This window comes from Solenopsis invicta, chromosome 10 (genome assembly GCF_016802725.1).
Source record: "Solenopsis invicta isolate M01_SB chromosome 10, UNIL_Sinv_3.0, whole genome shotgun sequence".
NCBI classification, from domain to species: domain Eukaryota; kingdom Metazoa; phylum Arthropoda; class Insecta; order Hymenoptera; family Formicidae; genus Solenopsis; species Solenopsis invicta.
Window position 1 is genome coordinate 17,414,178 of NC_052673.1, and position 27,200 is coordinate 17,441,377.

A 27,200-nucleotide genomic window follows, 5' to 3' on the forward strand; every position below is an offset into this window, starting at 1 on the left:
AAACTCGCGAGACGAGCCGATCGCGATGATGCAAGCTACTTTCACACCGAAAGACAAACTGCGACGTATATCTGTAATATTAATCAGTCACAATTCTATTTTTAAATCAACGACAAATTTTTTTAAATGTAAATTATGGTATTATTAAAACATCACATCATTATTTCTTTATATTAATTAGCACTACGTAAATTAATCTTGTGGTATAAAATACTGAAAATTTCATTCTGTTTAAAAAGATCAAACTTTGTAGGTGATGCTTCAGTTTCAATATATAAAAATTTAGTATAATATATGTTATATAGCATTCACATATAAATTTAATTGAATTCATGCAAAGTCAGCTGAATTGCATCGTTTCATTACATTCCAAGAACGATGTTTTACTTGAGCGTAAAAAAAAAAGCATTAAGTACGAAAGATCGAGGCATATGACAAACAGCGAAGAAGGAGAGATACTTCGAGCGACAACGCTCGACAGGGAGGGACGGCTTTCAGACACCCTCATCTCGTTCGTGGCAACCGTCATTGAACCACAACCCCGAAGGAAATGTCGATACACGACGGAGGATATATCGACACTTCTACCACAATTGCGACACGCATTTTCAAGTTTGCACGCGCGTGTGAGCCCGCTATATGACTAATTATATCGAGCTCAGTTACCCCCGCGACAAGCGGGCGCGAGACTCTGCGCTATTATAGAAGAGTCGTGAGGGGAAGAGGGAGGAGAAAAACTTGGTAAGGGTGCGTATTTGCGTTGAACTCATCGGGAAACTGTGTGCGAACTTGTCACGCATGCGTGCGTGCGATAGAGATGGGGTGAACTCCAGCTGTTGACCCGGGAGAGAAGAGGCAGCATCGAAGATGGAGCAATGCGGAGAATAAAAAATGCTGCGCCCCTATGAGCGTGCCTCGAGAATACTATCGAGATACCATCGCAGATACACTGTTCGCTGTACCGCGTTATTTTTCGCATGTCGGTATTGGTATTTTAGATTAAACATGATATATTGCGATGCCTCGGAGCGATATTTCGCAATTCATGCAAACTTGACTTTAAAGACCGCGCGCGGTTCATCTTTAGATTCGACAATTCGCGAAATAAATAGTACTGAATGAGAGAGTATGTTTCGTGTTTCACAAGACGTCGAAAATGGCACGAAACGCGACGGCTCGTGCCATAGCGTTGGCCAAGAAACTGAAAGTGATGAAGATGAATCCTGTTAAGCCGATTACATAAGATTTCACGGGTCCGCGTCCCTTTTGATGGCTTTGTTTACCCGCGGTCATTTCATGCGCGCTTATTTGATTTAGAAATCAGAAGGATTAAAACGCTTACGCGTCTCGTTGTTAAGTCAATCCGTCCATGTCAGGATTGCAGCGGCTGAAAGCCATGGACTTCGGCAGCGCCGGAGCACTGACGAATTTCGTGCCAGTCTGCTTTTAACCGGCGTTCTCTTAATTCCGCGCCGTGGAGAGCACGCGCACACGCGTGTATGCGTGCGTGCGTGCGTACGAATGCGTGTATAAACGCTCGTACGTGAAACCCGTGAATGGTGAGCAATTTGAAGGCAGTCGAAGACGGAGGAGGGGAGGCAATTTTGGGCCCTGAGGCCCTTACTCCCCTGACTCCTCGTCGTGGCAGCGAACACGAGCACAGCGAAAATTTTCGCCTCAACCTCGTCTCCTCTCTCTTTCTTTTATTCTTGTTCGCTCTTCCTCTTCCTCTTGCTCGAGAGACGAGCTCCTCGGGCGCACACACCACACGACCCATTCGGGCAAGGGTTTGTGTATCGCAACGGGTCCGGGTAATATCTCGTTTAGAAAGATTACAGGTTCGAGAAGAGGCTGCCAATGTATAAAACAAACATCGTTAAGGCAACCCTATACTTAAGACCCCCCCACCCGTTTCCGGCCCCACCCCACACACCCCCTCTGGCATTACATGCTCGCTATTATGTGCATCTACGATACTGCTGCGTCTCATTATACGTGTGCGTGTATAGGTGTGCATAGGGTGTCACGGAAACCGTAGCAGAGAACAGTAGCAGACAAATATTCCCAGAAAAACTCAAAGCATTACGGATTCGCGTTAAACTGAGCTTCGAGTCAATCAAATTTTATTTTTCAGTTATCTCGATTCTTGACGAATTTTTTTTTTATTGCTGTAATATTTACTTAACATAAAAAATTGCGTCAATAACGATTAACCGTGAAGAATTCGCTAAAACCAGCGTCAAACTTCTCGCTGAATTTTTTCCAAGATGCTCCGTACCGATATCTACAATATATACACAGTAAGAAATAATATGTCCCAGAAAGTCCACTCTAAATTTTAAGTTAAAATAACTCTTATTTTAAGTTATTAAGTTTAGAGTGGACTTTCTGGGACGTACAAGTGTTAAATTAGCATTTTATTTTTTACCGTGTACGCATTGCAGCGACGCTACAGGCGAGAGACGAAAGGGATGACAAACGGAGAGCGGCAAGCGTCTAGTGGATCACGCACGGTCCAAGTGTAAATGCGCTTTGCGTGTGGTGGCGAACGTGTCAAACGCGTACGCCGTATTGAGACGTAGACCACCGGACGGGGTTCGAGCGCGGGGTCCGGCGAACGGGCCCCGGCATAATTTCCACGCGTATAATTATCGATGATCGGCCGTTACAGAGGCCCGGCACGGCGCGGCGCGGCGCGGCGCCGTACAGCTCTCGCTCGGTGTTTCGCTGAAACCTGATCGCGAGCGGGCGGATACTACGACCGGACGAAGGCGGAGGAGACTGGAGGGCGGGAGGGGAGAAGTTCGAGGCAGATCGGGTCTTTCTGACGGTTATTATTTATCGATGGAGATTGATTTAGAGCGCTGCCAGTCGTCGAGATTGCGATCGATCTGCACCACTCAAATCGCAAGCATCGAATGATTTTAGATCGGGGAGACCGGTCGTCCGATTCTGATAAGAACACTAAACCGAGTCTGCTCATTTTAACGAGGTTGACTCAACATTTTCGTTGTCCGTCGATTACTCACGTGTTTCGTTAATGATGCGAGCATTTCGTTTTAACAACCACTTTAAATTTCTATGAGAAGTGGTTTTATTTGTTGCTTATTACGTAATCACGTAACTTCCCTTTTAAGAGATTATGTCTTCCATAGACGATAGCTTGTGCTTAAAATTTTTAAAAACAATACTCGACTAAATACTGAATACTGAAATGTTAATTCAAAGCTTGCCAAAGACAAATGTATATGTACTGTAATAAATTAAACATTGTCATCATAAATGCTAATTTCTCTCGTATGAATGTCTACGGCGTTATAACGCAGTTTATTGTGGCATTTAAGATCTGAAACGTTGAATAAATTTCAGATATAGAACAGCTGTCACACACAACGAAGAGGGATAATTATTACAGTTCGATAACGGATCATTACGACGTGTGTCATTACACACGTATGAATTAATCATGTTGCCGGGACTTTTGAATCAGTCGTTTCTTCATGAGTTTAACTCGCTCTTCGATGTTGCGAATTGAGTTACTAAATATCACGATAGATTATTTGTCATGTTAAACGGCAGCTTGTATTTATCAAAGACTGAGCTGAGATTGGAAGATCGTATGTGATAAGCGAAGGTATTAAAACTATTGTAAGCTGTCTTGTTACATTAATAAAATTGCTGATAGCTTGACGGACAATGCCACGCCTCAATTTGGAATAAATGATAACACTTAACACAAGATTTGACAATTTTGTCTTACAAATTTCTTTTTTTTAATGAACTAAGGGACTGCAATTAGTTAACATTTATATACAATTTTTTTCAACAATAAACAATTGTACAAATATTTTTTACAAATGTCAAAGTATAATATGTAAGAGTCACTATTAAATTCGTAGTGAGTCGAATTCTACTCGATTTGAATTATTGTTAATCATTTTTATAGGTCCCCGTTGCTTCTACGTAATATGTCGTCAATTTAAACTAACAAATAAAGTTAAACAAGTTAATTGGAAAAATGTTAAATTTGATTCAAATTTAATCTATCATTTGTTAAGTACATTCACTGGAAAAGAGTCTTGTTGCATCATTTGGAAATCTGGTAGATTCAACCAATACGTCTGTTCGAAAACGGACGAATCAGAAATTTTGTAGGAATTGCAATAAAATTTATCAAACGTTCTGATTATAATAATCAGAAATTCTGTTTTATTTCACCAGAAACACTCAATCGTACAAGTTTTGTTAATATAATAAGATCATTTTTTTCAGTGTACGTTAATATAGGTACTACTTGTTTTGAAATTAAGCAATTAAACCACAGAAATGAATTGATTAGATGACGTTGATCTTTTAACTACATATTTTGTATTAAAATAATAAATTTTAATAGAAGTTAAAAATAATAAAATGCAATTCAGAGAATTGATTTAAATTTAATTCTTTAATATTTAACAGTGCATTGAAAAATTTTTTTATACTTGCAAAAGTCCTAGAAATTAATAGAATATTATCAGGTCGCTTCTTAAATATTAAGACCTTTTTTCTGTGTATCTTTTGTTCCTATAGACATTTTCTCAGTAAAAGAGAAAGATATGATTGATTAATTAGCTATTTTATAAGGATAATGCTAATTAGCATTGATAAATATTTTGGCTCTCTAAACCATTGAGTCTCGTAGCATAATCCCTTAAAACGATCCCCTCATCGCGACTCTAATTACGCAAATTAGAAGAGCAAATGCGCGCATTCGCGAGATAGGAGAAAAGCGCGTTAACCGAAGATCGAAGGCAAAGCGCGAGGAAGATTTAATCCGGCCCGATACACGCGTTCGCGACGGGTATTCGATGTTTCCACATCAGTGTGGCCATAATCCACATACACGCGTGTAAACGCACGCGCGCGCGCGCGCGTTGGCACCTGTATACATCGCACATGAAATATGTAAGCGTGTATGCTCACCCTTTCGTCGCGCGGGCGCGTGCTCTAGTCTCGGCTATTATAGTTTGCCATCGTCTTTATTCAAACTCGATATACCTGGCCGCTGGCAGCTCGGCCTATCATCGCGGAAGAACTCGCCTCTTCATCGTTTTTCTCCGTTTCTCATTCTTTTCTTGATTTACTCGTTTGCCGCCTTCCACATCAAGCGCTATTTTCTTTGCTAGCACGACAATACTACCACCAAGCGATCGCGACTTCGCGGAATAGGGTGAGGTAGATAAGTTCATGCTTCGAGAAAAGAAGAAAAAAGAAAGCTGAAGGGTTAGAGATTGAGAAAGAGGGGAAAAGAGGGGGCGTAAAAGGGCGATCGAGGGCGACGGGAGCGACAAGTTTCAATTGCTTGACGACGAAGGGATCCAACAACTTATCAGTGATATCTTTTTTTACCACTGTGCTGCTACGCGTCATCGGGGAAGTGTGCCGCGTGATGCAACCCACCCTCCCCTCTCCCCCGTACACGTGTGCGGGAATCACGGGAAAGACACGTGTGTGTGTGTGTGTGTGTGTGTGTGTGTGTGTGTGTGTGTGTGTGTGTGTGTGTGTGTGTGTGTTGCGTGCGCGATACGAGCGCAATTCGCAACAACGAAAAGTAAAAGCTCGTCGTGAGCACACGCGCAGATTCGCGTGTAATAAAACTGCTGCTCGCCAGCAGTGACGCTTTCTTCTCGCGGCACCCATTGATAATAAAATCGATATGCCAGAGCGTTTACGTTTCTTTCTTGTATGCGAGAAAGAAATCGGAATGTATTAATGAATCTCTGCATATACGAACCGTCAATATTTTCCCACAATGCCCACATGAGTGTGCGTTGCACATGAAGTTAATTAAAATTTATTTCACTAAAGAAATTTAGGACTCTGTGTGTCTTAATTTCATTCACCGACGGGGGTTAAAAAAATGCGCATTGTAATGCTTGCGAACATCAATGAGCAAATTGAGACGACCCGCATAAGATCGTTTTCTCATGTTCATTTGAGCTACGTTTGAAAGTACTTATTCGCGGCCACGTTTCTCAGCAATAAAATTGTAAAGTTCTGTATACATGTTCTGTACATATGCTCTTGTATACCGACAAGTTTCACGTGCAAAAAATGAGATCTTAGTCTTGAAAAATACTTTTTATAATGGATACTGCTTTTAGCGTAGAGTTGTCCACAGAAATTGTTCGTTCGCTTAATTTTACTGGAAGGGAATTTTCGCATAATTAACCAATCGCTCTTTTGCGTAAAAAGTTTTAAAAAAATCGAAAAAAAAACATTAATAGAAAAACTATGCGTTTCTGACTTCTGGTTAAGCGATAGGATCTTTGACGATAACACAAGCTGATAGTAAAAATAAGTTTCTTCATATCGTAAAAGAAAAATGGTGCGAAGTGTTACAAATTTGCAACGACATAAACAAGCATTACTCATAAGTAGATTATATTCATGTCAAAGTGCAATTTTCAATAACGCAATCAGCAAGATGTTATAAATAAATGTAGTAAAGTCCGATAGCTTTGGCTATTTTGTCCGTTATAAATTTACGTGGGCGCGCGTGTGCGATGAAACTTGGTAGATGGCATCCTGATTGCCTCGCTCTTGGGAGAGCCAATGATCGTTCAATTAGCGACAAAGGATCGTAATCATGATAATGACGTCAGAGACAACGTTGACACTTACCGGCCACTCTTCGTGATGACCATTTCCGTCCCGAGCTTGTGGAATTTTTCCCAGAGTTCCTTTCCTTCGAGCGTGACTTTGGGGTCATCGACGACGCCATCCTCCTCCGGATGATGAGGTGGCACGAGGGGATGATGCGGCGCCGTGAGGGGATGATGCGTGGCCAGGGGATGCGGCGACGAATGAAGCATCCCCGGCGGTAATGGCGGCCTCAAGGGCCTCATCGTAGGACCGCCGGGGCCTTGGTGATGGTGATGTAACGCTGCCGCGGCCGCCGCCAGGACTTCTTCCGGCGTATGCGGGCCCAGACCTAGGCCTGAAAATTCATCAAGGGATTTAGTTTGGAAAAATTATCAATCTATGTGTTCTTTAACATATGTATTATTACTAATTATTACATGATAGCGAGAAAGTTCCGCAAAAAATTAATTAAAGTATTATATATCCGACGGCTATTTTTCAGTTTTATTTCGAGATTCATTTAACCCATCGATCGAGAGAGGGGCTATAATCACGGTTGGTAATCGAAAATCGGTATCAGTGCACGTACGATGGGTAACATCTGGTCTCGCTATTCCACGTAAATGCAAGATGCGAGCCGTAATGAGCCGCCGATCCAGCGAACGAGCCGAAGATCAGCGACGGGATAACAAGTAAAAGACAGCTGCTCAAAGTTTCGCGAGGGTGAATCACCTGGCAGTTCACGATATAGAAACCCCCGGAGGAAAGTTGCGGATTCTTCTCTACGCCTCCCCTCGATGGCCACCTTTTCCCTTTTCCCTTTTCCCTTTACCCTGATCCTGTCCTCTGTGTTCGAAACTTTATCGTTTTTCTCTTTTCCACTTTTCCTCCCTCTTTCCCTATAACGGCGACTTAAAAAGAATGTCTTGTGGAAACTGAGCGGACGCTCAATAACTATAGACTTTATTCTTAAACCGCAGAGATGCATCTTCAAAAATAGACCTGCTGCGTTCATGAATCAATATACAGAGCAATCTACTTATACTGTCTCTTTTAGTAAGCGATTATTGCATATCACAATTTGAAATTCGCGACGGTCGCGAATTAATATTATTGAAGAATATATAGCTACATTTCCTCCGGGACTTTATGCAAACAAAACAAATAATGAAAATGTATTACGAAACCTTATTAGCTTGCTTAAAGTTAAGCCACAAGAGTATAACGTGGCAAAACATTTTTAAAAAATTCAGCATTAGGCAAACATTTTTGCATTGTCGGGCAAAAGTCACCAAAGTTCGACGATTTCCGGGAAATATGACTCAAAATATACAGACGTATAAAAATCAAGAGCGCTTATTTTAGCACAAATTGTATCAAAGAGAACAACGCGGGTCATTTCATGAAAATTGTATTAGTCTGTCTAGATAACGCCGCCGTTTGCTATAATGTCAAGTTAGCAAGAATGATTAATATAAATCACCGTCCATAAATGTTATGAGTAATGATGCAGTTAATAGTTAACGACGTAGATACGGCAGCTCCCGGTATTTCCTTTCCTTTTCAATCAATTACCATCTGTAAACGGAAAAAATGTAGAAAACCTGTTACTACGCGTAATGACTTCATGATTGTTACCGCGGCAGATCTCTGTAAGTCAATCCTCAGCCCGATAACTATTATCTTCGGTAATCTTCAATCTCTTTTGTGCGTATTAATTATTCCGTTATTATAAATATATAGAAGAAAATATAATCGCTACTGTACTATATACACTGTAGGTTTTTCTATCGCGTAATCTTTCTCGACATCATGTCGTAAACTACTGATTTACGTATAGCAGCAGTGTGGTTTGCCTTCATTCACGAGACTACAAAATTAACACATCAAATATATTTATCACACGCGATGCTTTTTTCTCAAACCAAATAATAATAATAATAATTTGACGAGTCTGTGATTCAGTAGTACATGCACATGATTAATGTTCTCATTCTTTTCGTTTAAATTATTCTGCGAATAATATTTAATGATGTTAAAAAGATTTACTTGCACGTTCAAACTATCTCTCTGGTTAGTCATTCGACTTTTGTTAACGCCATTTTAGAAAGCAACGTGTTGTTCTCTTTGTCTTATAACAAATTGGTCTGATTTCTCGTAATGCGTTATAAAGATAAATGTAACGTAATTTCGAAGAGAAATAAAAATTCACGTTGAACAAAAATAAAACGTCTTCAACGTTCACATTATTGCATTACACATTTTTATCTATTTGCCTCCTACGTATCCTAACTTGTTTATAACCATTCGTAATTATATGTAACGTACTTGTAAAGAAAAAAAATTATTATATTTCACTTCTTTTTACATAAAAAAAAGCGTGACAGTAGCAAATAAATTTAAGCCGACAATCACAACAGACGAAACTGCAAAAATAAATGTGTTATATAATATTTTTAATCGCGCTCACGACTGCAACAAAAAATATATCTCAAATGACAGTCATAACGATAATTTATACGCGGGTTAAACATGCGTTACCTTTAGCGATGTAATAAAACTCTAAAATGTAACGATGCGCGGCTTTAGTTTTGCATGATTTGCGCGCGCTTGTACCATCTTTTTATTATACTTCTCATCGATAATATCAGGATGGCTTTCGTAAATGAAACTGTCACACACGCACTCTCGTCGCAATTCAAATATATAATATATTCCACAATCGTAAGATGCGTGGCGTGCAGGAGATAAATAATTAGGCGACGCCGGCGGACGGAGGAATTTGTTTGCAACCGTATTTGTTGTTTGCGCGTTAAACGTGTAATGTGTATTTGCGTTCATGTAAAGACAAGCGACGACGTGGGTATAATACTAGAGTAAAGCCATGGGCACTAAGTCGATAATAATATACCGCGCGCTCTCATAAGAGATTTGCGAGACCGCTTACTCCAGCGGACGCGGTTTCTTGCCCCCGTCTTTTTTGTCATCATTTCAAATATTGGAAACGCCGCGTGTCCTTTTGCCGTTGTCTCGAGACGTAACGCGCAACGCAACGCAACGCAACGCAACGCAACCGCAATACGCAATGTAACTCATACTCGCGCATGTGACCACGATTGTAAACATATCACGGTGTCGTATCGCGCAGACTTTTGCCAACGAGCGAGAGATCGATCGCGCGAAATGGGCGATATTTTTACGCGTTAATTCAGAGAAACGGCTAGATTCACCAAAATTCATAGCGTATTAACTGAACGAAAGCGCTAGTGAACCGTGACGTTTGGTATTCTGTCCGTTTATCAAACGCACATCCCGGCTCCATCCGATACGGCCGAATCGAATTTTATCGAACACTTACCCGCGCGCGCTCCATGTATTTTGATTTTTATTCGCGAACCAGTAACGGAAATGTGCCCGCGCTACGGCGCGGCGCGGCGCGACGCGACGCGACGGGTTGGCGTTATTTAACCGCGGCGCTTTTTAACCGGGACGCGTTATATTTTTCACGTGGATCCACGCGCGATGAGTACCGTTAAAAATGTCCAGACCGAGCGGAATGAGACGATTGTTTACAATGATTGCGGTATCGCGAATCGGGAGGGAGGAGAGAGGGAGGGAAAAAGTATCTGCCGACCGTTAACCATCCGCAACGCGGCATTTATGTAACGCCACGCCATTATTTCTTATCGAAGTGGATGAAACTTTTGAGTGTGTCGCAAGTGCGAGGTTCCTGTCGAGATGGCGGCGCGGATTAAGACAGCTCTTAATTTAATTTCCATTCTTTTTTTCTTTCAACTAATTTTCATGTCGCTCCTCGACCGCGTCGGATTGCATATTCATTATATTGCCGGCGGTTCCAACGCAAGTAACATTCTCTTCCTGCCGACTTTTCGCCAAGCCCTATTTCTATCTTAATGAAAACGGAAACATTAATTAACGCCAAGTGCGCAACCTTGGGATGCATATCTAGTTCTTGCGACACACGAGAATCATTTATTATGCCTAGTAGAGATGGATCGAGGACAATATTTTCCGAGGCCTACGGGATGTATCGAAATCGTTCAAGTGCGATTTCGCGTTTGCAATTGCGATTTTTTACTTATTAATTGCGCGCGACGCGAAACTATGATCGAGGCCGAGCGCTTTGTTGCGCGTCACAAATACAAATTTAATAACTCCCTCACGATTGGAAGAACCGCTATCAAGCAGTGAAAATACATTGCTTCATTGCCGCCAATTTATCAATGGCCGCACGCAGCGCCTATTCTCTGTACAAGTAATACATTATTGAAAATTATAAACACACAAGCAGCAGGCGCGTGTATAAAGCTCCGATAAAGTGCAGAACGCGGATTTTCGATTTACCGAATGCGATTTCTATGTCGCACAATACCTTAATACAATTGTTAACAGCAAGACACAACAATGCCCGCACATTTAATCGCACCACGATCACATTCGAATTTTCCATCGTTTCGCGAGCGATGGTTTTGCCACTGGCTCGCGCATGGCCTTTTTACGCGTACAGCATAACTGAAATGTACGGCAGATTAATGCGATCAGTCGCCTACGAATGGGATTATTGTCCGCAAAGTGGAATTCGAATTAATTTAACGATAGAGAGACTAATACATTTTATTTCGGCCTTTAGAATTCGATCTACTATATATATGTGATCGAATGCGCGCGTTCGCAAGGGGTTTCCATTTCTCTCGTCCAAACTGTCGCCGCCTCGTAGGCGCAGCAGTAAATTGTACACCTCAATTTCCTTTTTGCATATCTAACTCCTTTTTTTTCCTCTTCCCCCCCTCGTTCCTCGCCCCCCGTCGTCATCGCGGTTGTTTTCTCCTCGCTCAGGGTACACGGGTTACGCGCGCACGTACACGCGTTCCGAATTTCGAATGCAAGGAACGTCGGGCATGCCCTTGGCAAGATTAATCACCACTACCTTATGGTCAGTTGGCCGCGAGCCCGACTAGAAAAGAGGAACTGAGGAAGAGAGGACGACGTCGCGCCGCACCGCGCCGCGCTGCACCGTTTCGAAAAATGACGGGAAAGAGGCACAATAACAGATGACAGATAGCCGTTGCATCCTGGCTCGACGATCGGACGTCGCGATGAACCGCGAGGACGTCAGCGACGACGCCAACGGCTTCGCGTCACTCGAGGAGGATCGTCGACGAGTCGCGACTACAAATGAAGATAAAAGCGAGGCACGGTGTCTCCTTTATTTTTTAAATTAACTGCCGTTTTGCTAATTTCGAAGATCGTTGCGTTTCAATTGAAAGAGGAAACGTACCCGAATATTGTCGGACAAAGAATAATTTGTTGATTTGAACGTTTTTCTATCGTTTAATTTTTCTCAGTTTCTCAATTTTTGTTCTAATATATTAAATCGTGATACATTATTATGAGCAAGTGAAAGAGCCGTATGTCAGCAGGAGCTTGTCTAACAGCAACGTGGTAACGCGTGTCTACCGACGTCGGGAATTAATTCATCATTTAGCCTAACGAAGGGAATAACTAGTTATAGCGGATGAGGTGGACGCGCGTAATAATGCGATGTCAGATAAGACGAGGACGAGCGATGAGCACGTTGTCGACTCTGGAAATCGTTCTTCCGATTCTTTTTTTATTATTTTTTTTTTTTCACGCACCTGGCACGACATTTGCAGACGACGTCGCATCCCGCTGTTATTACCGTCACAAAGTAAAAGCGAATGAGAAAAAACTTTTATATCGTATTTTCTTCTTCTAATTACTGGTTTTCACTTTGTACGCTAATAGAAAAGTCACAACCTTTCTTGTCACAACCTTTCTTCATGCGTGTAATTCTAGAGCTCTTAAAACGTATTTTGGAAAATTTCGCGTGCATGTTGTTACTATAGCGGCTTTTAGTTTTACTCGCGTATTGCGTCGTTACCTATTCGAGACTCTTTTCTACAAAATGTGTCTTGCACTTTTGCATATCCGCATGTTGTGCCAGTCGTCGGTGGAAAACGCATACGAGACAATGCATTCTGAAAGTAATGCCGACGAGCCGAGTCGCGTTCCACGTTCGCGTCGCCCTGCTCATTTAACGCCGGAGATATGCCAGATCGATTACATTATCGCTGCCTAAGTCATAATGTATTGTCGACCATGTACACCAATCGCATATTTTTCGTTTGACTGCGTTAGAGTCGCGCCGCATTTTTTCGACGATGTTAATGTCGTTATTGTAATGATTGATCGGATACGCATAGAGATATTACATATAGAATAGAGGAGCCATAAACAAATCTGTAAGTGGAAATGTCCCCCCGTTAGAAAGAGAGAGAAGATAGGACCTATATTCTTGTCTTTGTTGTACTAGCGCCATTAAGAGAGAGATAGACGAAAGCTCCCATTTTCTGTCTCTTTCTATCAACGGGTCACTTTTGAGGCTGGCTTCTCTACTCTATATATAATATCTCTATGCGGATACGACCCGAATCTTTCTCACATCGATACGTGAATATTGGCACGAATCATGTTGCCATGATAGGTCTTCTGAAAGCTCAAAAAAACGCGCTAGCCTCATCTCGGGAGATCTCGAAATTCATTACATTTTTATCTTTGCGAAAAGAAGTTGAAGATATTTAGCGACATTAATGCCCAATTCTTCACCTCTAGATAACTTTATCCGTGAGATATCTTTCAGAGAATATGGTAATTTCTAGTGAAATTCTAGTATATTTTGTGTCGAAAAGTCATAGTATGAAGAATAAGTATCCATTAAATATGTAATCAGAGGTTTCAGTAAAAAAAAATTTGTAATTAATCGACGAATATCTTTATCTGCAAGATAACTATCGGGAGGTGTGAAAAAATCAGACACAAACCAAGTGATAATCATGAAAGATATTTAGTAGAAAGATGTTTCTCGTGACTCAGAAAGTTCCAATTAATCTTTCGACTAAAAATACGTGAAAGAGGAAACGTAATCTCGAGATATTTGACAAACGTTCATTCTCGCAAAAAATTCATGAGCTATTCCCAGAATATTCCTATTCTCCAAAGATAATCCCTTTGTTATGACGCGAATTGTGACGGGGCGGAACATCGTATCCGCGATTCCAATGACTCTCTTTCTCTCTCTCTCTCTCTCTCTCGAAATCCTCCATCGAAAAACAACAGATAAGCCCACGTCGGGCCATTGGCGACACTTTCGGCGACATTTCTTTCTCTCTCTTTCTCCGTCGGGTGTAGAATAAATATTATTGAGAAAACAATTAGCGGCCGATTGGTCGCGCACAATCAAAGGTCGCACGACATTAGCGCCAATCTTTATAATGGGCACCGGACGACTCGGCAAACAAGGTAATAAACTGTCTTTAATTAGCGGCATTTAATATCAATAGCGGCAAGCTACATCGCTTTATCGTCGCGCCATTAACAATGGCCGTCGTTGGCGAGATGCGTCTAATTATTGCGCAGTATCGTACGAGAAAGGAAAAGAAAGGCGCGTAAACGAGATGACGAGAAAATCGCGTCTCTTCGGAGCGGCGGCGGCGGCGGCGACGGCGCAATATTTCATGCACGCCGTTCTTCCGTGCAGCCGTCGCGCGCTTTGACGTCGTCGCACGCCAGACCGCGCGCGCGATCAGGATGTTGCGTAAGGCTCATGCGAGACGAAACGGGGCGACATGAGTGACAAACGAGAGACTTCCAGCCCGTGTCACAAACGTGTCCTTCCGAAAAACGTGCGCGTTTCCGGCGGCGACAATGGCATCGCGCCAGAACAACAAGATGCGCTCGTGTGCATCCACGAACTTTTCGAAATGCCGAGCAATTATTATGTCGATTTCCGGCTGACGAGAGAACTCGAGAGCGACGGCTCTTGCCGTTTCGGCTTGTTTGTAATGTCGCGCGACTCGGACTGCTCGTCGAAAAAAAATACGCGAAAAGTCAAGCTTGAAATACGAAGGATATTTCTCGAGTTCTCGACGATAAATCTGTACGCGATTTATCTTGCATTTTATGGATAAAGTGGCAGAGATTGAGACAAAATCTAAGCGCTAATCAGTGGTAAAAAAAAAACCGCAGAAAACGATATATCCGTAATGTGAAAATCGGGGAAAGTAAACGTGTCCATAAAACGAATCGGCAACCTGCTTAATACTCGCGCCAGTAACTACCGTCTCTCGCGGGTCTGCAGCCGAAATAAGCACCGTCGGCATTACACCGTTGGCACGCAACAAGTTTGTTTGCAGTTTAGCTCATACGGTTGTTGTACGGCTCATAAAACTTGGCTCCTTTCGCCTCTCTCCCTCCCTCTCTCTCTTTCTTTTTTGTCATGCCGGCATATTAATTAAATGCGAGAGCACTTTCCTCGACGAAAACACACTCTTTACGCGAGATATCGGCCACCAGAAGCGCGAATTCTCTCGTGAGGCACGAGAGTTTCGCTATTGCACGAGACGACGACGAGGAGTTAAGCAACGAGTGACGAGTGAGGAGTGACGAGACGGGGAACGACGACTGGCTAACTTGAATCGCGCGAATCGACGCGACGCGACGCGACGCGACGCGACGCGACGCGACGGATCACAGGCACGTAATTCACTTTTGCTAAGAGGGTCGGGGCAATCTGGCTCACCTGGCGGCGTGATACCGTGCGGGTTGAGGTGCGGATGATGATGACCGCTGAGTATCCCCTTACTCTGAAGATGATGCGCCGCCGCCGCTACCGTTGGTCCTGGCGAGCTGGTGGGCGGCAGATGTGCCGCCGGATTGTAGAAACCCGCTGCCGCCAGGGCGGCAGCGCTGAAGTAACTCGCGGCCGCCACCGCGGAGTGCGAGGACAGGTCGCGTTGGCCGCCGCTCGTGGGTAAGGGCGGCGGTGGTGTTTCCGGCGCGGCCGCCGGGCTGCCGGGTCCGCCGGGCGGCGGGGAAGCGCTACTCTGCGACGACGAGCCGCCTAGAATGCCAGGCGGATGGGTGTTCGCCGCGGTCAGCAGCGAGGAGACGCTAAAGTCCGTCGGTCGCGGTGCCGCCGGTGCCGGCAACGGTCCGCCGATGTGGCCGTTTGGATTGCTGGCGGGTGGCGTGCCGCCGGCGATCGAGCTCGCGAAGGGCGAATGCTGATGCGTATTCAGAGCCGTCGTCGCTGACGCGGGGTACGCCATCCCAGGCCCCCCCGCCTCGGCCCGCGGCCCCGTATTTGCACCCTCGACCACGTTAGCCTCCAATTCTATGTCAACAAGTCTACGCCGTTGACTGTCGACGTCCTTTGCGGAGGAGTCCTCCTCCTCCTCCACCACCACCTCCTCGGGCCGTGATCGCTGCTGCAGCGCGGAGGGTTGCGGAGTGCTGGCGCAGTGGGTACCCCTGCACGCCGTGTCTTGTTCGAATCTCATCGAGACGGGCGAGTGTGCCGAGTCGCGCGAGATTCCTCTTCGAGTGACTCAAACCTGCTCCTGCCGGATGTTGCCGAGTCGCGCGCGCTCTCCCGATTCTCCGCTTCCGCCTCTCTCTCTCTCTCTCTCTCTCTCTCTCCCGCTCGTCCTATGTAGAACTCGAGGTACTACGCCGCGTCTTTACACGCGAGCCGTCGGACGCGCGTCGCCCGGCGCGGCACTGCTCTCTTCCTCTCGTGCTCTTCGCTCTTCTGCTTTTTCTTTTTCTTTTTTCTTCTTCGCGCCTGGCCTAGCCTGGCGGGCACACAAATCAACGATCACACTCGTGTTCCCTCCACATATCCAAGTGGACGACGCGCGCTCAAGATTGAGGATCACGTGCCTCAGAACGCCCGCGTTCTTTCGCGCGAATTGCCGGCCGCGGGAAATCGCCGACGATCGTCTCACTGAGCGGTGTTGCCGAAAATTGTCTAGTCGACATCTTACGACGTGGACATTCGATCCTGCCGGCAGGACTGTCCGACTGTTTCAGCGAGTTCTTTTTGGCCGTGGACCGCGCTAAGTGCATCCAATCCAATCCACTCGCGACGACGTATGAGAGACGAGTGAAACGAGCCAGAGTCGTTCGCTTTCGAGGAGAGAGCACCTACGATCTAAAGCGAAGCGGTACACACTGATGGCACTTCGAGAGAATCGTCGACGGAGCTGTGGAGCACTCGCGCGAGCGGACGTCTACGGTGACGCCGCGTGATAAATCTTCAGTATAAGAGTCACTCCCATGTCGAGACACTAGCCGCGAGTCACTCTACGCCATAGTGCAAATCTATTGCTCACTACTAATCACTACTGAATTGTCACCGACTCGTTTGCCGATCTCCTACGTTGTCCCTTCCGTCTCTCTCTCTCTCTCTCTTTTTTTTCTTCGTTCCTCTTGGAATACTTCAAAACACCAACACTGCGTTCACGACGCGGGGACACTCATTGATCGTCCGACGGATTTTGAGATCACGAGTCTTTAAAGAACGAGAGAATAGTTCAGGTTGGATGCGTCACGCCGCACCGGTGTCGAACATGTGTGTTCGACGTGAAGAACACGCGAGTCGCCGCCGATGATGACGACGACGGACGACAAAGACGACGACGAGAACGATGTGATGATGACAAATAAAGCGGAGCAAGTTTATTTACTCCCTCGGCAAGCTCTCAGTAGTGACGACGTTCGGTCGGGGCTGAAGAGCGGACGAAAGGTGTTACTTGGGTGGCGCCGCGATGGTCACTGAGCAGCGCTAGGATTGACACCTACTCTGGGGGCTCACCCCCACACCTCCCGCGGAGGTGTTGGTGTGCTAAAGTCCCCGTCCGGATTCAGGGCGGTGTGTACGCGGCGGTCGCGTGTATATGGGTGGTCCGCGGATCCGTGTGCGTGGGTTACGTGCGTGTATATAGACCGCGGTGTGCCTGCGCCGCGGAACGGACGCGGGAGGCGTGAATGCTGGAGGGCAGCGACGCGAAGACTGAGACCGTGCGGGGGCTCCTCCTCCCTTCCCCTATGACCATCGAAGCTCGGGAGTGGGGGTCCGGCCTTCCCCAACTGTCGGCACCAGCGGCGAGCAGCTACGAGAGCGACGAAGACGCGAGACGCGGACTGACGAAACGCGAAGCAGCGAGCGAGGTGGGGGGAGGGTGAATTTCGCGGCACCTTCTCCCTACCAGCCGGTCGGGCGATAATGAGCGCTCGTAGTCCGGATTGGCGTTCCGGCGCCAATCCGAGCGGCGTTGGACTCGACGCCTTTTCCGACGCTGGCTCGAGCCAGCGACGCTCTCACTCGCGCCTTCGCACGTTCTCCCTGTCTCCTCTCCTGTCGGACTTATCCCCTCCGCGCTGCGTCACCTACACACGCTCGCGCGACGCTCTTCGTTTGTCGTCAGTGAACTCGACGTGTGCCCCCACCACGATGCTTCTAAGGGTGTTAACCGCGAGTACGCCCATTAACACCACCCTGCGTCACTGCCTTCCAACGAGGGCGGGGGCATGAGATACGGAGGAGGGGAGGGGGCGCACGACCGACGTCGCGAGGTGTCGTTAGTGGAGCTCGCTCGAATCTTCGCCGACTGAACGTTAACGCTCTCGCATTTGACGCGAGAGAATTTTCACGTCTGAGTTGCCACGTTGCTCGACACCTCCGTTTGGTGAATTAGAGAATAATGTTATTTCTCTCAGTTATCGTTCCGCAACTCGAATTACAATGATTGAAAAGATTTTCGAGATATATGATTTGTTATAAAAAGATATATATTTTTTGTCTAGTAAAATTCATAGTATTATGAAAACGAAGAAACGATTTTTCCAAAATAAATAAATAATTTTATTTGGATTGAGAAATGTGAGTTTTCTGATTACTCAGATACACGATTCACGTATTATTTTTATTATATGAGTATTCTTATTAATCTTTATGAGTTACTTATATTTTGCTCAAATGACCAAAAAATTTTTTATACACCAGAATATTTATCATATTTATATATTATATTATTAATGAGCTAGATTTGTGTATTTCATTTGTTTTTTTCCAAATTGTAATGCGTGTTCCGAGTTATTTAACTCTATTATAATAAAAAGATAAAAATTTACATATTATAAATAAACTAATTTTAATTATTCGAGCAATGCGGGTAATATCTAGCAGGTACCCGTGTATTACTAGCACATTTTGAGTAATTTGAACAAGTATCCGGGTATCCAGGTATCATTAGTTTAACTCTAACTTCAACTATCATTAAATAAAGTTCTAAGTCAACGATAAAAAGTATATATCTTTAATTAATAATGTAGCATAATGTCACAGAGGCATATAGTGTGTGACATAGTGACATTTTAATCAATAATATCGTATCTTATGACTACTTAATATATTTTGCAATTTTAGAGCCGAGAAACTGCAAAGTTTCTTGTTTGAGCAAATCAGAAAAGGCATAAAACCACATAACTCATCTGTAGAAAAGTTTGGCGACATTTTACCCCCCTCCCCAAAAAAAATATTTTTCCATCGCGCGCGAGCCCGCGTGGCGAGTATACTTTATCATCACCGTAATGCAATACAATTGGCCACGTCGGGAATTCACCGAGTTTTCCGCGAAATACCGCTAGTGAGAAGTTTTCGAGAGCCGTGCCAAAATTCGCACGGTACAGCGTCACGAGTCTCACCCCGTCTCGCTCCGTCCTTCTCGCTTGCACTCGGGCGTTCCATCTCCCTTTTTAGTACAGCGGTAGCGACGACAGAGAGGAAACCTGTAGCCACACCTCCTATATCCCTACCGTTGCCGCGATCATCCCCCTCCATGATATCACGTGACCCAATCCATTCCCCTCTTGCGCTCATCGTCTCTGTCGTCCGCTATACTCCCCCGTCTCGTCTCTCACGGGTGCCGCCCTTCACCCTTTCCTCTCGACGAAACCTCTCCCGCTTTTTCTCTATCGTGAAACGCTCGACGCTCGTCCTTCGCGCCACAGAGTGTTGCTGAGACGCCCAGAGCATCACAGTGTTGCCAAATCCGCGAAAGCTTTTCTACCCGCGGACTAAAATTATATGTCCAGAATCACATTATTCGGGAGCGTCGTAAAGAGTGACCGTCACGCTGAAACCGTCGATCGAAAATCGTTTTTTTATTGGCCCAAAGCAAAATTCAGTCTGCCAAGCCATGATCCGGTTTAATCGTAATTATATGGGGAGAGAGAAACGCGGGAGGATTAAACGTTTGGAACAAAGGGGCGGATCATGTTGCTTTATTATTTATTGCTTCTGCAGTGAATTATTGGCAACGTACATCTTTCCGTTGCACTTCTTGTAAACTCAATTTTTCTGATTTATCTCATAAGACAAAAAAAGTAATGAATAATCGTGTGAGAATTTTTATCTCCAATCATGTTTCTCTCAAATTTCACATAAGTGAACACATTTCAGAATGTCACAAAAAACTATAAAAAAAAAAACTATATTCAATAACGCATTTATAATAGTAATAATTATATTATATATTCTATTATAGAGTTTTCATATTAGATTTCATATTAGTATAACACTAAGATATGTATGGATCTTATTCATTGATACTTCATAAATTTAATTAACTTACTGTCTACATGTGAAAAATTTCCCAAGTTAATTTTTTAACTTTACAATCGTGTGACTCTAAGTTAATTCCCACTAAAACTTAAATATTCTTGGCTTTAATACTTCTGAAGTAAAAAATTAGACTAGTTGACTTATTTATATAATAATTGTCAACATAACGTGCACATCTGATAAGCTATTTCTCATGATTTCACCTTATGCCAGTTCTCATTTGTCTTTATCTTACTAAATTGCCGGACACTCGTCATGGACAGCTCATTCTACACTTTTCGTTCTCTTTCTTTCCTTAGCCGATCTGAGAAAATGTACCGGCGGCGGATCGATGCTACTATATGTTAGCTATCGGATAGAGGCAGTCGAACGTAAAGGAAACGAAATATATAAAGAAAAAAAAACAAAGTAGAAAACGAGAGAAAAAGCGTCTAAAAATTCTGCGGGTACAGATATATCGCGAGAAACCATACAGCGAGAAAGAGAAGAAGCTTAGTCGCCTCTTCGCGTGTCCGAGACGACGTGGTAGCGAACGGCTGAGGCAAGAGCAAAGTTTGTCCTCGTCGGTAGGGAGAAGATAGTGGTATGAGACAGAAAAAGAGAGATAGAAAGAGAAAGAAAAAATCCAGCCACAGAGCGTCGTGATACGCGGGGTGAGGGGATATAATATAAGATGGAAGGAGAGCAACGGTGCGGGCGAGAGAAAGAGAGAGGTGGTCATAATCGCGCAGACCGCGTCATAATCCGCGACGAAAAACATTTGACGAGCGCGCCGGGCTGGTAAAGGGGCAACGCGATTGGGCGTGGCTCGGTTTGACACCGCCCACGTGCCTGAACTTCCCCTACTATCTTCAACGACACGTGGGTGGGGGGGACTAGCCTTACGCGACGCGCGGATCGCGCAGAGCGGCGAGGCGAGGAAGTGGGGGGGTCCGCGAGACGAGGACGGAGACTCGCGTGGCATTCATCCCGTGACCACGATGAGAGCAAGACGAAAGACAGGACACACACATACAAACACACATAGCAATACGGTTTACACGTGCGCGCTCGCGCACGCATTGTCCAGCACGGTGAGATTTTTTTGTGCGCATACACGGTGGTCTTGTTGGTTGGTCAGTGTGGAGATCGGCTGAAGTTTTGCACGATGGATCTTGGTGCAACGTTCCGTACACCGTGTCTATATCGCTTGGTGCAGCCGATGAACGTCCCACAAGACCGCAGATTTTGCCGGACAATTACACCAAGCCTAGCAACGTAACTTAGACTCCGCTAGATGATCGCGTCGATACCACAAAACAGTTAAATTGTACTGTAAGGCTTTTGGCCTCGAGGTAAAAGACAATATACAAAAGTAATGTACATTGGTCCAACATAAGTGAAATTGAATTTTGTCATACATGTACAGAACTTTTCTATTTAATCAAATTGAATTTTGCTTTCAACGTAGGAATATTAAAAGCTATTATTTAACATTGTATTATTTTAATTGCTGGAACAATAATAGTTAAAGTGCACAGAAACAATCGGTAATAATTGTCTCGATTAAATGAAGAACTCGTGTATTACATATGGTAAAGTATGCGATGAAAAGTAGGTAGTTTTATGAATATTTAAGGACAATTTTCAACACAAACACATAAAATACTCTTCTTTAAGATTGCACCAACTTTATTGCTCATAAAAACAATAATTATCTTCTAAAATGATTCTTGATACAATATAGGAAATATATTTTCTATATTATATATTAGGAATATATTCGGAAGAATAATATATTAGGAAAAGTATACTAACAAACATTTATATTTATGATAGTTACGTAGAGGAAAAATATATTCACGAAATATACATAACAGATGCACGATATAAATATTAATATTAAAATGAGAAACTATCGTACCTATAGAGTTAACGTGCATTTTAAAGAAACCTAAAACAGCGAAAAAACGTTATGTAATAAGTTTGTTCAAGTACAATTGTATCTGTTGTACAAGTCGTTCCAAAATTAGTTTCATCATAATGACATAAACTTTTCGCTTTGGGCGATAATATTACTATCAAATTATGTCTTCGATTGCGTTGCCATTCCGCCCGCAGGAAGTGGACAGTACGCGTATGTAGTGCATCCGGTCTTTGAAACGCTACGTTGATAGTGCCAATAACTCCCATATAATTAATGATGCCTACCAACCACTGTTCGCGAGTACGCCACCCCGATATAGACCATTTGTTCCTCCCCCGATGCGGTGAACCATCGCATACGCGTAGTCGCATTAGTTAACCACAGTGGCTGCGAAATTCTGGAAACCAATGAACTGCGTATGGGAGACGAGAAATTTCGAGACAGTAGAATTCATGTGCGAGAAAAAATATATTGACTTAAACTGCGATTGCAAGATCAAATAAATGCGTGAAACGCAAACAATAACACGTGTTAACAAGTGTGTTAATGAATTATATATACATGTATAATTATTACTATAATTTATATAATATAATCACGATAATATTTATCTAATTATAAATGTAAATTTATTTAATTTTCTCTGAACATATACTTCTTTACGTACTTAATCAATGATTTAAAACTTGTTTCACAAAATCAGTAATCTTGGTGTTTTATCTCATTCTCAAGTTATCTTTTACAAACGAATATCATGTTCCGCGATGCCTTTTATTTCACAGCGACTCAGCAAGCTGGATATGCAAGATGAATTTCCTTCGTCGACGTTTCGAACAGAGATTCCAGGCAGATAGAGCACACCAGCCCCGCTATATGTATATCGGTGCGCAGCCTATAAATCTTCTCGGCCCATAAACAAAGCTTTTGAACGCGAAAGGTCGTTGCAGCATGTGCGTGACGACCGTCGCTTCACTCTCTCCGCGAGTAACTCGCGAAAGATACAAGAGAGTAGGAGGAGTAACTCGCGCGAGGGTGGCGAGACCGGAGGTGGGGTGAAACGGGGCTGAAAGCCCTGACGGCTGAATTTAACGCCAAACTCATCAAGACGCAGCTTGCTTCTTCGCGAGAAGCAGTACCGCGGCCAATTTTGTGCTCTTAGCAGCTTCGTCTTCTCGTACGTTTGCCATATCTTAGCACATGCATCCCTCTCGAGTTCCTCGAGACTTCGACGACGTTATAGACGTGAGCCTGCACAGTCTGCAGTTTAGACTAGCCATGAAGCATTATTCATATCGCGCGTATAATATTAAAATTGACATACACATACCCACGAAATATATATTATTTCAAGTCATACACGAAATATACTGTTTGTACAAATGTAATATTATTGTGCTTCAAGAGCACTTTAACGTGAAAAGGAAACGAACTTTTCTTTAAATACGAGAGGCTGGAACGTGCGGCTACGGCGCGGAACAAGTCTCTCTTTGAGTGACTTGTTCGCGCTGGGGAATCGAAGAAGACACTAATGAAGGTTGCGTGATCACCAGCTGATCGCCAGTGGATTGAAATTGGAGCGTAAATGGTGCGCACTCGTCATCACCTTTGGACGTGTATCAGGTGCAGCTTTTCCTCAGAAAATTCGGCAAAGAACGCGCAACGAGGTGGATGCTTGGTGCTCGGATAGACGGGAAAACTGTGCGCGAGCGAGCACGGAACAAACCAATTAAGTATTTTAATGGGACGGGGTTACCCGCGACTCTGTAACAATCGGATAAAACAATCGGAGGGCATGCCGATCCATCCCCGCCGGAAGCGGTGGTGAAGTCGGATTGCCTCGGGGTGATCGTTGTCGACGAGGACGAGGACGAGAGGAACAAGAGAGACCGGAGGAGAGACGACTAGGGAGGGGGTGGCGGTGTTGGTGATGGTTTAGAAGTGTGGAAAGACAGTGAAAATTCCCGACGTCACTCCAGTGCGCCGCGGGCGTGTAAATTTGCACGGATCGATTCCGGTCGGGAGAAACAAAGAAGGGGAGAGACAGAGAGAAAGAGAGAGAGAGGGGGGAGAGAGAGAGAGAGGGAGAGAAAGAGAGAGAGAGGGGGGAGAGAGAGAGAGAGGGAGGATCATCGGGTTCAGGGAAAACGCGGGAGCATGAGAGGAGAGTCAAGTACCTAACCGACGCGGCAACGAAACGCCCGGAACAAACAACAAACAAGCAAACAAAAACCTGCATCCGCCGTCTCCACGGCGCCTGCCCGTGCGAGGCGCGCTCGGCGTCACGATTTTCGAATTCTCCAGCCTGTCCGACTTGGCCGCTACGTGGGATGCGGCGGCGACGGCGGCAGCAGCGGCGGCGGCGAAAAGCAAAAAGAATGCGTGGATGTCAATTACACGTTACGTTTCTCAACCCGAGATCGAACGATCGACTTCACGTGCAACGCGAACGAGTATTCGAATGGACGTTGCTACATAGTTGATGTAAAATTGATATTTCGATTTACCAACGCTTTATAAGGGTAACACGTATTTATATGTTAACTCTGAAAGATTTATGATTATATTCAAGTGACGCGCACATGTGTAATTGACGTAATTGAGACAAGAATAAGCTTCCTATTTCCTATTTTTGATCGGCACTAATACATAAAAATGCAAATGCATGTAGATTAAATTAATGTGATTCGTAAGACGTGCACGGATAATATAGTCGTCCCGTTAACGCGCGGCGACAAATACGCCGATAGATCTGGATAATAAATCGGGGTCGGCGAGTGTCGGGCCCTTGATATCGACGATCCATCGACGTGTTTAGCAGATTTGGGGTGGAAGAAGCTAGAAGAGAGATCAGGATTCGTTCGGCGAACCCCGACGTTTACCGACGTAATCCGTAGCGACCGTAGCGATCTGTAGAAGAGCAGGAAAGCCAGAAGCGGGAGGGTGGTTCTCGATCGAGTGGTTTGACAGGGGTAGTTTAGTCCGAGATATATATATATTTCTAATACTATTAGCCGGTGTTCCGTTACACAACGACAGATGGACGGGCGAGGAGATATATACGTTCTGTTTGGATTTCGGTGTTCGAGGGTGCAGCTGCGAGTGTGTGTTATACCGCGCGTTACCCTGTTTGTGCCCCGACATCAATTGATAGTTTTGGTAAACGAGAATCTCTCTCCACAATAGGCCTCGTAACGCTTTACGCGGAGGCTCGGCGTCTTCGTTTGAGAACATTCGTTTTCTTTGTAATGCGATTTTGAGACCTCGCGACTCTCCGATTCCGGACGAATCCGGAATGAATCAAGATTCCAAGTCTCGATGTTCTAGATTTTTTGCATATTCGAACGATTTAATAAAAGTTTACAAAAATTCGAATAATGTGATTTAAAAAAAAACCCCTTCGTATAAACGACATAATCTCAAATTATTTTTGTAGCTGTATATATTAAGTTAATTAAGTTAGTTATAGTTAGAAACAGATGATGAAATCATTATTACTTTTTGGTTGGAAATGTGTGAAAGCTTGACGAATAAACAATCGCGACTATCTGTTAATCGCGTGCACCCCGGACCTTCGTCATTAATTAGATAATTAATACTCACTTCGTGAGGCTCAAGGTATATATCCAATAGATTGCAGCGAAATTAACACAACATATGTTGCGTAACCGTCGCCGGATCTCGGCAACGAATTATCGATTCGCAGCCCATGTAGCTGCGAGCAACGATTGTTCTACTCGAAATTCACTTCCGATAACGCGGAGACTCGATTGTGTTTCCGGGAGTCAACTTCGCGCCATTGATTGAATTATCGGGCATGCAGTTGATTGAATCGCCGTAGGTGTACCGCCGCGTGGAACCCATTTAACTCATCGTCCAAGTAACTGTTTAAACCAACCAACTAGATATGTCTTCTCTATTACGATTAGAACTCGCGCATGAAGCTCATCGTTCATTTATATTATCGCGCTCGAACTTTGGCATAACATTTGCGTTTCTTAAGTAAATTTGGAAATCATCTAAGCGAGTTCTATAATGTAATTTCTATTTACATCTAATATCGCTTTAATTTACTGCGACATTGAATTAATTGAAATATAATAACAAGTGAAAGATAAATACGTCCTATACGGAAAAAATAAGTATAAGAAAAAGTTTAAAAGGTATTTTTTGCATAAAATTACTTTGAAATATCAATTAATACATCTTCACATAATTTATTGTTTTAAAGTGGCATTATTAGGTATAAGCGATAGCACACTAAATTGAAATGGAAGTTTACGAAATTTCTAAATAGATTTCTAACTATACAGCGTGGAAAAAAATTGCGAGGCCACAGACCTGTTCGACCTGCATAAGAGTCACGACTGACATTCGAAGGCTTCAGGTTAACAATAAAAATGGTGATGCGAGCACACATATGACGACATATGACGAATCATATGTAGAATATCGTTAACTATTACTAGCTAATCTTAAAATAGATGTGAGCTTTAGACTTTATCAGTACACATATATCCAGAAATATAACGTATATAACGTATCGATTGAGCATGAACGATACAAAACCTGTAACATGTTGAAAGCGGTGGTATTTTGCACGAAATCCGCAACATTAAATCAAGAAGTTGTAAATTTTATGTTTGATATGCGGTTTAAATATTTTTTTTTTAATTCTATTTTAAAATGTTTCATTATACAATCTCATATTTTTTAGAAAAATCATTGAGCTACAACAAAACGTTACAAGTGTCAAAGATGTGCAAATGTGTTTTCATTGTTAACATTTATTGTAAATGCTGTATTCTATCGTATACTAATATCTAAACATAAAATATGCTATTACAAACGAAGAAAATAAAGGCAGTGCAATTTTTGCATTTTTACTTGAATTTATAACTTTTGAAATTTTAATTACTTTAAAACAATTTTTAAAAATTAAGATTTAATTAAAATGTTTAGCATATACTGATTGCTCACATCTTTAGTTATTACAATAATTTTTTGTAAAATTTTTGAGACCATAGTTTTCAAGAAAATAAATTTTCCCCTTTTCTGAAAAATTTAAAAGCACGTTTTGCTTTGACACGCCTCAATTATTGTAACGTGTGAACACACAATATTATACACTTTAAGAATTTCAAAGTAATTGTTCAATCGTGTAAA

At 43.5% G+C, this 27,200-nt stretch overlaps 1 protein-coding gene and 1 long non-coding RNA gene across 10 annotated transcripts in view; both read right to left on the bottom strand.

Moving 5' to 3' along the window:
• Positions 1–17,531, bottom strand: part of LOC105197768 (optomotor-blind protein) — a 90,883-nt gene extending 73,352 nt beyond the window's left edge. For 3 of the 8 annotated variants that reach the window (XM_026131598.2, XM_026131593.2, XM_026131592.2), the window contains exons 1-2: positions 15,245–17,529; positions 6,664–6,979 (exon numbers count right to left, since the gene is read on the bottom strand). In XM_026131598.2, coding sequence (XP_025987383.1) covers positions 6,664–6,979; positions 15,245–16,004 — 1,076 coding nt within the window. In that variant the 5' untranslated portion in view covers positions 16,005–17,529. Of the gene's footprint in view, positions 1–6,663; positions 6,980–15,244 lie in introns of all 8 variants that reach the window. The other 5 variants (XM_026131596.2, XM_026131594.2, XM_026131599.2 and 2 more) reach the window with 4 other exon arrangements.
• A 4,388-nt stretch (positions 17,532–21,919) lies between these two features.
• Positions 21,920–27,200, bottom strand: part of LOC113003196 — a 53,233-nt gene continuing 47,952 nt past the window's right edge. For both annotated transcript variants that reach the window (XR_005575699.1, XR_005575700.1), the window contains exon 2: positions 21,920–22,434. This is a non-coding gene — a long non-coding RNA (uncharacterized LOC113003196). The remainder of the gene's footprint in view (positions 22,435–27,200) is intronic.